Source organism: Gadus macrocephalus, chromosome 4 (genome assembly GCF_031168955.1).
Source record: "Gadus macrocephalus chromosome 4, ASM3116895v1".
In the NCBI taxonomy this organism is placed as follows: Eukaryota; Metazoa; Chordata; class Actinopteri; order Gadiformes; family Gadidae; genus Gadus; species Gadus macrocephalus.
In genome coordinates, this window is record NC_082385.1 from 5,662,084 (window position 1) to 5,674,529 (window position 12,446).

Consider the following 12,446-nt stretch of genomic DNA (forward strand, 5'->3'; position numbering starts at 1 on the left):
CTTCTATAATGCTTCATAAATGGAAGCAGGGGTGTAACTAGAAAACTTTGGGCCTCCTGGGCCCTGTGACATAACATCACTCACTCACTCACCTAACCTACAATAAGACAGGTTAGTTATACATAGCTTTTACATAACACAGGTTGTTTTTTGCATTTAAAACTAAATACATTGAGAACAATTGACTAAATGGTATACGAGTCAATTGCCAAACATAAATTGCCAGACTGATAAACAGACCAAGTAACCAGGAAGCAATCACAAGCCGCATATGTTACATGTAAGTCTGTATATTTAATTATTCTGCTAAATACAGTAATCATATTTCCCAATAAGCAGATTTGCTGTACAATATTTTTACGATACCTTTCCTATGATAAACAGTGTCTTTTACTGCCGACAAAGGCCAGCTTTTGCCGCTTAAAACCTCTCAATATTTAAAAATATTTATTTACTTGTAATAATGTAATGAATTGAATTGAACCATGAGATGAGGTGATTTTTTTTTTTTTACAATGTAGTGCTCAGGAATAAGGGCGAAATACAATCTGGCCATGCCAGCTTGTATGAAGATAATACTACACATTCACACAAAAAGTAACAACAGTTTATGATGGCTTCACATGTACATTCAAGGTACAAGATGGCCAATTTAACAAATACAGGCAAATTAATAATAATAATAATAATAATACAGAATTCAAAAACACGTATAATGAGACATGCTAGGTGAACATAATCGCACCCAAAGTTTAAATTAGTGTAAATCCTTTCCTTCGCTACGGTATTCTGACTCAAATATCCCCAAGAGGAAGACTAACCATCGTCTTGCCTTGACAAAGCAAATCAGGTGTGTGCTATGAGTTACCGTGACAACATATTTGGGCTCCGCCCTTAAAAAAATAAAAAATTAAATGTCATCATGTCAAACCAAACACTGATGATTTTAATACAACATTTAAAATAAGTACTTCAGTACTTAATGGGGCTCATGGACACTTAAGCTTAGGCTGAGGGGTTGCACTCCAGATATACAGCTTTTAAACCAGAATATTCAAATTAAAACCCAAAGCCAGCTCTGCGTTAGTGTCTCTCTGTGACTGTATTTGTTAAAAATGTCTTGTTCTTAATTGTTCCCGTTCCCTTAACTCAATACTACTGTCTGCCGGCAGCAGTTTCAGTTTTTACTTTAGTAACTTTGACCAGCTGGTGTTCAACGTTACTGAACCGATTGCATTTACAACAGGATTATATGGGCGTGGAACAGTCCATCAAATTTGTAAATTGATAGTGCAATTCCAATGTCATTTTGTATCTGTTGTGCAGAAAATAGCAATGGGCTCCTTAATTTAGTTCTGCCTTACATTTCCCTGAATGTTGGTAACAACACAATGTGCTGGTTTTTGTATTTACTGGGCCATATTTCTATATCCTATCATCTTATTGACTTAAACTATGATTCAGTATTATAAACAGATATTTTCAAAAAGTCAATTTTTATCAAAGGTAGGAACAAGTTGTTGTATTTTTTGCAGTAAATATAACCCTAAAAAAAGTTGTAATAGTTACACTGGCTATGGCTTAGCAGAACGTTTCAAGCACCTTGCAGAGAATGGCTCCAATAAAGCAGTTTTATACTGAGTTGAGGTAAAACATATTGCTTTTCTATACGTGAATCCTCCCAAAACTCCTGAGCTCGCTAAAACAGCCCAGACAGTTCTTCTAAATAAGCTTTTTTTTTTCACGTCAAGTGAAATCTTTCATTGGTTCAAGCCCTACTTTTAATGCAACCAGTTGCAAATGAGTGTATATTACTATTACTATACAGAAAACATATACTCTCCACACTATACATCTAAGCACTCAAACCTTCTCTAGTACTATTTCCTTCGTCTCTCTCTCTCTCTCTTTCTCTTTCTCTCCGCTCTCATAAAAGGCACGTCTCTTTCCTGCTCTCTCTCTCTCTAGCTCTCTCTCTCTCTCTCCCTCCTTTCCTCTTTTCTCACACATCTCTATTCATCATTTCCAGTCTCAACTCAAAAAGGTTGCACACCGTCTGCGATATTCATGTTTGCAAAATATGTTGAACCGGCAACAAGACATGTTCAGAACGGCCAATCATGGCGCTGCGATTCGATCCGCATTGCAGGAAAGCATTCGGGCGAGAGGGGGGGGGGGGTTCAATCACTCAGCACGCATCCACCCTGACCACCCGGAGTCATTTCAACCACCGCTTTCACAACGTACGCCCCCAGCGTACACAAAGACCCACGCACATATTTCACCTTCGTTTTTAGTGCAAACACATGTGGGTGAACCGTGTGTACTCTGAACCTCCTCCGTGACAAATCCAACCTGTGGTCGAAACTAGAACTTCCTCTGGCGTCCTCAACCTGTACATTCGGTCTTATCCCTGTGTGGCGCACGTCGAAAAGCACACGACGCTGGCCTCCTCTATCCTTCCCCCCCCCGCTTCAATCCCTCTCCGGTACATTCTACCCATCACACTGAATAACACTTCCACTCGGTACAATAAGAATATGAATTGAACACTATATAGTAACTCTAGGGTCCCCTGGACCCTCCCCCCCCCCCCCCCCCACCCCTCCATCCTCTGGGCGGTGTCAGCCGTGGCCCCCCTACGGAGCGCGGGGCTCCATCATGTGGCCCACCCCTCGGCCAGGCGGATCCTCTTCAGCGTGGGACTGTGGTGGCCCTCCTGGCTGGACAGCGGCTGCAGCAGGTAGGAGTTACAGTTGCCGTTGTCATGGTTGCCGCGGAGGTGTTCGTCGCGGTCGTCGGCGCCTTCGTACGAGCTGCCGCAGCTGGACGCGCTGTCGTCCGGCGAGTGGCCGGAGTCCCCCGGCGCCCGTCCGGCGCCGGCGGCGGAGTAGCCGGCGGCGGCGCCGGCGTTGTTGGGGAGGAGGCCGTTGCCGCCCAGCCGGGGGTTGGCCATCCCCCCGCCGACGCCGCGGTCACGAGGAGGGGACGCCGGCTCGGACTTGATGTGGAGGTTCTGGTGAGCCGAGGTCAGGTTCAGGTTGGAGTTCTGGCACAGCGTTCTAGAACACAGAGGAGTGATGTTGAGACAGCGTTCTAGAACACAGAGGAGTGATGTTGAGACAGCGTTCTAGAACACAGAGGAGTGATGTTGAGACAGCGTTCTAGAACACAGAGGAGTGATGTTGAGACAGCGTTCTAGAACACAGAGGAGTGATGTTGAGACAGCGTTCTAGAACACAGAGGAGTGATGTTGAGACAGCGTTCTAGAACACAGAGGAGTGATGTTGAGACAGCGTTCTAGAACACAGAGGAGTCATGTGTAACATTCTAGAACACAGAAGAGCATTGTTTAATTTGGTCTAGAACACAGAGGAGTGATGTTGAAACAGCGTTCTAGAGCATTCCGATTAGAGCGTTCTGATTAAACAGCAGTGCCGCTGATGTTTAATCAGCGTTCTAGAACACATAGGGATAATGTTTAATCTGGTCTAGAACACAGAAGAGTGTTGTTTAATCATGGTTCTAGAACACAGAGGAGTGATGTTGAAACAGCGTTCTAGAGCATTCTGATTACAGCGTTGTGATTAAACAGCCCCGTTCTAGAACACATAGGAATAATGTTTAATCTGGTCTAGAACACAGAGGGGTGTTGTTTAAGCAGCGTTCTAGAACACAGGAGTGATGTTCAAACTGTGTTCGAGAACACAGGAGGGTTGGATAAACAGGGTTCTAGAACACAAAATATGGATAGCTAAAAAGAGAACAGCAGGCAAATAATACAATAGTTATTATATTTCGTATTAATTTGCTAACTGCACTTTTGTTAGATAAAACCTGAAATAAAGGATAACCACTCTCGCAAGGTTCTGCAAACGGAACGAGGGGACTTTGTGCACAGAAAAGAACGTACCCTCAGCCCCCAAAGACACGCGAGGATCTAGAACGAGACGAGTGAGGGGGAAGAACAGCGCTGAGGGCTAGCATACGCAAACAAACCACAAGGCAGCGCTCACCCCATGTGCCCCATGGCGGAGTGCTGCAGGGACTGGAGCTGCTGCTGCTGCCAGTTTGTAACCGAGCCCAGACCCGAGCCCCCGAACCCAGACAGAGACGACAGGTCCCCGCCCAGGGAGTACTCTGGAGGAGACACAGGTCACAATAACATGAGACGGGGGAGACACAGGTCACAATAACATGAAAAGGGGGAGACACAGGTCACAATAACATGAGACGGGGGAGACACAGGTCATAATAACATGAAAAGGGGGAGACACAGGTCACAATAACATGAAAAGGGGTAGACACAGTTCACAATAACATGACAAGGGGGAGACACAGGTCACAATAACATGAGACGGGGGAGACACAGGTCATAATAACATGAAAAGGGGGAGACACAGGTCACAATAACATGAGACGGGGGAGACACAGTTCACAATAACATGAGACGGGGGAGACACAGTTCACAATAACATGAGACGGGGGAGACACAGTTCACAATAAAATGAGACGGGGGAGACACAGTTCACAATAACATGAGACGGGGGAGACACAGTTCACAATAACATGAGACGGGGGAGACACAGTTCACAATAACATGAGACGGGGGAGACACAGGTCACAATAACATGACTGGTTTACTCTCAAGGAGACAAAGTTCATTATAACATGACTGGTTAGCTTTGTGGGAGACACGGGTCACAATAACATGACTGGTTTACTCTCAAGGAGACACAGTTCATAATAACATGACTGGTTAGCTTTGTGGGAGACACGGGTCACAATAACATGACTGGTTTACTCTCAAGGAGACACAGTTCATAATAACATGACTGGTTAGCTTTGTGGGAGACACAGGTCATAATAACATGACTGGTTTACTCTCAAGGAGACAGGGATCATAATAACATGACTGGGTACCTCTTGAGGAGACACAGTTCCTAATAACATGACTGGTCACTAGTGAGTCTGCTCTTTTTAGGGGTCATCTTGCTCAAGGGTGCCCAGATGGCCTGCAGGTATTGGGCATCGAACCCAGAAACATTTGGCTGGGAGTCAGCACCCTAACCACTATATTCTGACCCTCTCTTTCATGCAATAATATATGTAAGCTTTTTGATGGAACATCCAAAGCCTCCTGCAATACCGTGAGCGCAACAACAACAACATGCAATAACGCACTCTGTGGGTTCCCCAGTGCCACCTGTTGTACCTCTGTGCTTTCATCGAGAGGCGTATGCAATTTAATCAAAGGGTTTGGTTCACACCTGTGCCATAGGAGCTGGACAGTGGGGAGGGATAACCCCCCATGGCCTGGCCAGTGAGGCCCGGGGTTGCTATGGAGACGGCGGGTGTTGTCAGTGTCTGGCCAGTCTGGGAGTGGTTTATCCTCTGGTTCTGGAAGGGGAACAACATGATAAGACTTCAAACTCTTATCGTGGACGCCGTTTGGCGGAGAGTTGTAATTGACAAGATGAAGGAGAAAAATAATAATAAGAGGAGAATATTAACAAGTGACCAATCTTGCAAAACAACACAGCCACATTGGTTATTTAACACTTTTCTTTATACATAATTTAGCTGTCTTAACCACAAGGGGGAATGAACTTCTAATTTAGGGTCAAATCAATCAAACTATCTTCATACCCTTCCCTCCATCCATTTGTCAATCTATCTATCTGTCTGTCTGTCAAGAGGCTGAAGGGTCGTCTCACCATGGAGGCCATGTTGTTCTTGTTGGCGGGGGGCAGCAGGGGTCGGAGGTCAGGCTTGCGGTTCACAGTCATGGGGGAAGGGCTCTTTGACTGCATGTTTTTGGTCAGTCCTCCAGGGGACATCAGACCAGGGGAGCCACAGTGGTTAGCATAGCCCACATTACCTGACAGGGGAAGACATTCATTGCCTTAATGACATTAATTCAGTCAGCACATCTTGAGTACATGTTGTGTCTCTACATTGCCTAGGGCAGCCCAGCCGTACAGATATTGGTTCTGTCTATAGGGATACAGCATTTAACCTTACCTTAGAGTAATGGTAAATGTTTGTGCAGCGATACTGTAGGCAAATGCTGCGTCTCTCTCCGGGGATAGTGTTGATAGCCGTTCTGGCTATGTAATGGTACAGTTTATGTGTGGAGATAGGTTGTGTCTACAGTATTAGAGCACATGGGGTGAATGTGGGACTAAAGGTACACGTGGTGAATCCCTTACCAATGCTTGAGACTACAGAGTTTGACAGCTCCTGGCCCATCATTCCTGCAGAGATCACATGAACATGCAAGTCAATAACTATGTTAACATAATAAACAAGTGAATAAGCGTGAAGTAAAAAACATACAAAAATGAAACTTTAATATAAACTATTAAAATGTCATATTCTTTAAAACAAGGCCCCGCTTAAAGTATATCCTACAGTGTTGTGTACTCTCTGCCAGCATCAGGAGGAAATGATCAACAATGAGTTGCCACTTGTCCGAGTGAGGCCGAAGCAAACTGCTCCTTAAATGGCCATCATCATCACCGAGATGCCCGGTTCGTGAGGTGAGTGGGCAGTCCACTCCATTTATAGCTGCCGTTTAGCCCTCACACCGGGCCTGACCTTATGTCATGACTCTGTGTTCTGATCGGGACAAGTGCTAACACAAAGACAAAGACTAAGGAATAATTGTAGATTTTAATCGTCTTCAATATGAGGGCATAAAGGAATTAATGAATGAATGAAGCAATTGATGAAGTAATTAATTAAGTAATTGATGAAGGAAGCGTTGCAGAAGGGAATGAAGGAAGTTAAGTAAATGAGTATTCAAAAGCGAGTATGTCAGTAAGATAAACACAAATCCAGTTTGTACCAGTATTTCCAGTGCTGGGGGGTCTATGTGGGGACAGGCTGTTCCTCTGTAGAGACGGGTGTGTGTGAGACAGGGGCAGAAGGTTATGGTTTGTCAGGGTGCCCCCTACAGTCTGGTGGGTGTACAGCAGTCCACCGGGGTTGTTGCCTGAGATGGAGATACCCATGTCGTAGTTAGATTGGGGCATGGCCTGCTGGACAGAAACACAGAAGAGGATTCAAACAATGTTCCAGTACTGTATTGTACAGTAGGATTTACCTTTGAAGAGTGTTGCAATAGTGGCCGCTAGTGGCCACAATGTGAAACTAATCTACAGATCTAAACCTAGTTTTTTTAATTTAAGATCAACTTGAATTAACTGTGTGTTATATATTTTTTACTTTCTATAAAACTTAATTCACTTTTAATGAATCGATTAGTGTACCAAACGTGTTAAATAAAGTTAGCATTTAATTTCCAAATGCGCCAGGGCAACATGCTGTCACCAAATTTCCTAGCATCGTTCCCAGCAGATGTGCTTATAAATAGCCTCCATGCATCCGCAGACGCGAGCCTTTAAGTTGAGTACATGGTTTGACCGAATAAGATTAACCCCGGTCTAGTAGCACCGGGTGCTTCTACGGCTATGAGCTATCAGTAGTGAAACATGAGTCGTGTCGCTCACACAGAGTCTCTGCCGGCTGATCATGAGGTCGATGTCATCGTTTATCTTGCGGTACTTGTCGTCGGACTCTGGGCTCTGGCCCGCAGAGTCATCAGCTTCGATGTCAGGGCTGTCGCAGCCGCCCAGACCCTTCTTACGCAGTGTCTGGGAGGGGTCGGAGAAGGAGGTACAGAAGGACAGGAAAGAAGGAAAGAGGAGATGAGAAATGATAAAGGAATGGGAGGAATGGTAGGAATGGAAGATAGAGAGCGACAAAGAAGGAAAGTAAGAGAGAGAAAGAAAAAGAAGGAAAGAACCAAATAAATACATTATTTGGGTTTGTAGTTTAAAATGTAAGAAGACGGTCAGTACATGGAACATTACAGGGAACTTTGTTGCGTTGGAAGCGCAACTGGAATACAGAAATGTACACTTCACACACAAGGGGGCGCCATCGGAAAGGTTTCCACAAAACCAGTGAAACAAGTTAAGGGCCGCCGATTCTACAGTAAAATAGGGGACCTCATGGGGGTATGCATATGCCGTTTTAAACAATCCAAAAGTACAATATCAGCCCTAAGTTGTTTCTTTAAGATCAAGACTTACATGTGTACACAAATTTGTGAGTATGATTTCGAATTAATTTAGCATTCAATAACTATTTGGTGTGCAAATAGGAGCTCCCATCTCTTCACCCCACGCAGTTTGGAGGCATTTGCCAACCATAGCATATCCTGTCTTTAAAGTGCCGCACTATTTGGCCATGTCTCCAAAGTACACTTGTGTAAGCTGCTGCTGACCTGCCTCAGCAATGTACAGCCTGTTGGCACACACACACACACACACACACACACACACACACACACACATGCTCTCACACACGCGCGAGTGCTAGCCTAGCGTAACTTGCCCAGCCATCTTAGTCACGTCCACCTGTTGTGCACATTGGCAGCAAAGGAGTGTGGCTCAGCCCAGCCAACACCAATACAAGCCCCAGTACTAGGGGGACTACCGTAGAAGGACATCTCTCCCCCGCCACACCCCACACACTGCCCACACGCCCCCCACCCCCTACCCCTGGTGCATGATGGGAGATAGGATCACTCTCACCCATCGATTCCTTCATGGAACATCAGCGAAAGTCTTCAGCCGTAGCTGTTAACGCTGAAACACACGTCCCTACAATACAATCTATTATGAGTCTAGGACCCCCACACAAACTCACAAGTAAAACTTATTAAGGACCCTCACATGCATTCTGTGGTTAACCTTGATACTTCCAGGAATGCAGTTTAGTGTTACCTTGGCGTGTTTGTGTGTGTGTATCTCTATCTGCGGGGATGTGTGGGTGTTTGTGGGTGTGTGTCCTCTCTGCCCTGAAGTGTGTCTCTCAGCGTGGATGTGTGTCTCAGCATGGATTTGTGTGTGTCTCTCTGCATGAATATTTGTGTGTGTGTGCGTGTGTGTGTTTGTGTGTGTGTTTCTCTCTCTCTGCTTAGATTTGTGTGTGTCTTTCTCTATGTGTGGTTGTGGGTCTGTGTGTGTGTGCGTGTGCGTATGTAGCTCTGCGTGGACTTGTGTGTGTGCGTGTGTCTCTCTGCATGGATGTGTGTGTGTGTGTGTGTGTGTCTCTCTCTGCGTGGACATGTGTGTGTGTGTGTGTATGTGTGTGTGTGTGTGTGTGTGTGTCTGTGTGGACATGTATGTGTGTGTCACTCTGCGTGGATGTGTGTGTGTGTGTGTGTGTGTACAAGTGTAGCTCTGCGTGGATTTGTGTGGGTATTTGTGTGTGTGTGTGTGTGTGTGTGTGTGTGTGTGTGTGTGTGTGTGTGTGTGTGTCGGGGTAACGGGGGTTGACAGGTGGTCCAGACAGCTGACTGGCGGGCAGCTGAAGATGCGTTGTGCTGGGAGACGCCGGACAGCAGAACTATAAACCAGCTCATGACTGCATCCTTCACCCCTTCACCTAGACCCCGCCACGCCCGCACAGCATGTGCCCAGACGCTGCCCTTCTCATTCTTTAATTCACACACACACACACACACACACACACACACACACACACACACACACACACACACACACACACACACACACACACACACACACACACACACACACACACACACACACACACACGTATCTGCGGTTTATCATGCCTATTTGTGTTAAGTGTAAAAAGTCGACCAGATGTAACTTTATTTGGACGAGGAACACATTCTTAGTGTTCAGTGACTGTGGTAGACCTGCTTTAAACACTCTGCTGTTTGTTCCACAGAATGCTGTTATGTTAACCGACTTATAGGGAATACGTTTAAACAACATGCATCACTAGTGACGGCCTCATACACTCCTCTAACAAATTACAGCTTAAAAAGTAACCCAGAAAAGGGCCGAGTGTGTGTGTACCTTTAAATAAAAAACATGAGTTCAACCTTTTTAACATCAATCTGTTCCTCTTTGAAAAACACAAGACTAAGAACCCTTCCACCTCAACTTCTGACACGTTAAAGACGCAGACATGAAATCTGCGACGTAGGTTTGGGGTTTTAGCTCGAGATGTGGGGGAGTAGTCGTTGGTTCGGTTCCGGAGGAAGCAGTGAGGTAATGCGGACACCAGAGACCGACGTGACTCAGTGGTACGACACCGTTCTTCATTCGCTGTCACTCCTTCGGTTCGCTCCAGCAGCGGTTCACGGCTTGCATAGCCTACGCTAACGTATTTTACGCGAGGCAAAAAAACAAAAAACTGCACTCCCACAAACACACAGAGCCTCCTCCAGGTCTATTCTTAGCCGCGCTGCGCTATTTATAGCCCGACACTACCGGCTTCCAGACGTTCAACAGGGAGGGACCTCAGCCAACACAAAGAGAACTCTGGTTCCTGCGGGAGAGTGTGCGTGTGTGTGTGTGTGTGTGTGTGTGTGTGTGTGTGTGTGTGTGTGTGTGTGTGTGTAGGAGGATGTGTGCGTTTGAGTTGTACACCATGACAAAACAGCTGTTTCTAATCTAATACACACCCTTGAAAGGGACACTGCGTAAGAGTTGGGCTGTTCTGCTAACAAAACGGTCTGAGTACATCGATCGGCCCAAAGTTTTGTTCAAAAGGGTTTGTCGTGCCATGTTGCTACGGCGGCAACGTTTTCAGATGTTTGGGTTGCAATGTTAAAGGAAGTTGATAGCGATAAATACAGTTTAGAAGCCTTCCCCTGATATTCAGTTTATAATCACCAGTAGACATACATAGTATAGTCTATATTGAAGTATGATGTGTTCTTTAGTCACTATTTTTTCCCTTCTTCCCTGTTTTTCTGTCTGATCTATACGGGTCCTCATTATCATAGAAATCTATACATAGAAGCCACATTGACTGCATGTGCTTGACAAAAAAAGTAAAAGTTATTTAAATGTAAAACTTATGATTGAATATGAATTTAAGACGAATCATTGAAATTGGTTTAAATGTTAAAGCTATATTGCGTTTTACCAGGAAAAACTCAGCTTCCCCATTTACTTGTATTTGTTTAAAGACCATTTATGGCCTGTCTAATATGGTATCTGATTCGACATGCCCACGTGTGATGTCACTAGAGGGTCGATTGTGAAATGTCTTGTAATGTCTGATCAGCATCTTGCCGGGTAGAAAAAATAGTGGACCTTAAATGCTGGATTTACTTTGCTCCCCCTTCAACACCCACACTACGCCAGGATTGTCTCACTGCAGGCCTACACCTACACACATTATTGTAACAGCCGGAAACAATTCATCCCACCCCATCTTATGTTTTCTCCATGTGTTTAATGAAAGCTGTTTGTTGTAGCGGACCTCTCTTCTCTGTTGTGGCCCTCCGAACAAGCCGGTCGCTACACTGCGCAGCCAAGCCGAGGAACAAACATGTTTACAAGTACGGGGTTAGAAGTTCTCCTAACTACAAATAGCCACAAAGCCACCAAGTTTTCATAAAGCTAGCCCACAAGGCAGGCTGTACAGAGCGCAGACACCGGCCAACGCCCCCCCCACCCCTCCGTCGGTGAAAAAAAAAAATGATGATTTTAAACAAAGGCGCCTCTCTTCTAGTACATTCCTTTGTAGCAGATATTTCTGGTGGAGATTTTTCACAGCTCCGCACCGTAGCAGTAAGTGTGTGTAGCCAAACATGAACCCAGCGCTAACCCACGCCTCCGTACATCGTCCCATACAGCAGTGACTCAGCATCACAACACCGTTACACAACTATCCACATTCCACATAATAGATAGGAGGGCTCAGCCACAGCCTGTCTGTTGGTGTGCTGCCTTTTATTTTGAAGATCCACGGTGAATATAATACATCCTATTGTATTATTAGCAAGCTTACGTAGGATTTATGGGGGAGGGTTCATCTTCTTCATAACAGGAACCACTAATGTAGGTTACCTACTAGATAGGGTTAATGTTTTGCCAAACCAGAGAGATTAAACGTGTTTAAGAGAGGGTGATGAAATCTCGTATCCTGCTCATCTTCCAATCATAACATGGAAAGGATCAATTCTTTGTGATTACCAATGATATTGATCAAACAACGTGTGAAAGCTATTCACTAGGTCTAGGTGAACTTCCCCAGGCCTAGACCATAGAACCTTAACTAGATCTCTGCTCCTCAACCCACTGTGGGTTAATGCATGGAAATCAATGAAATAACAGGATGAAGTGCTAAAAGAGGGTCAAATAATGGTAACGAAGTCAGCTTGTGGTGTGCAGTGCTGCAGAGACAGATGCAGGAGCTAGGTCTTCACTGATTGGCTAAGAGTTGAAGAGATTACGGTAACAAGGTAAATTGGATTGCGGTAGATTACAGCAGATTACCCCAGGGGTAAACCCTGTTCTGGATCATGATGGTAGAGGAGCCATGGGGCGGAACTCGTGTCGGACGCATAACATGGCAAACGTGTGAGCAGCAGGCATAAGACACAC

At 45.3% G+C, this 12,446-nt stretch overlaps 2 protein-coding genes across 5 annotated transcripts in view; one reads left to right on the forward strand and one right to left on the reverse strand.

The window, feature by feature from the left end:
- The window catches only part of LOC132455688 (multiple C2 and transmembrane domain-containing protein 1-like), a 160,818-nt gene that overhangs the window by 42,389 nt on the left and 105,983 nt on the right, over positions 1-12,446 (forward strand). The gene's annotated exons all lie outside the window — the stretch shown is intronic.
- mef2ca (myocyte enhancer factor 2ca) overlaps positions 275-12,446 on the reverse strand; it is a 21,159-nt gene continuing 8,987 nt past the window's right edge. For 3 of the 4 annotated variants that reach the window (XM_060049623.1, XM_060049624.1, XM_060049626.1), the window contains 8 exons: positions 7,515-7,658; positions 6,851-7,043; positions 6,213-6,257; positions 5,718-5,881; positions 5,271-5,400; positions 4,017-4,140; positions 2,269-3,062; positions 275-2,187 (listed from right to left, as the gene is read on the reverse strand). In XM_060049623.1, the coding sequence (XP_059905606.1) occupies positions 2,660-3,062; positions 4,017-4,140; positions 5,271-5,400; positions 5,718-5,881; positions 6,213-6,257; positions 6,851-7,043; positions 7,515-7,658 (1,203 nt within the window). In that variant the 3' untranslated portion in view covers positions 275-2,187; positions 2,269-2,659. The remainder of the gene's footprint in view (positions 2,188-2,268; positions 3,063-4,016; positions 4,141-5,270; positions 5,401-5,717; positions 5,882-6,212; positions 6,258-6,850; positions 7,044-7,514; positions 7,659-12,446) is intronic. The other variant, XM_060049627.1, reaches the window with a different exon arrangement.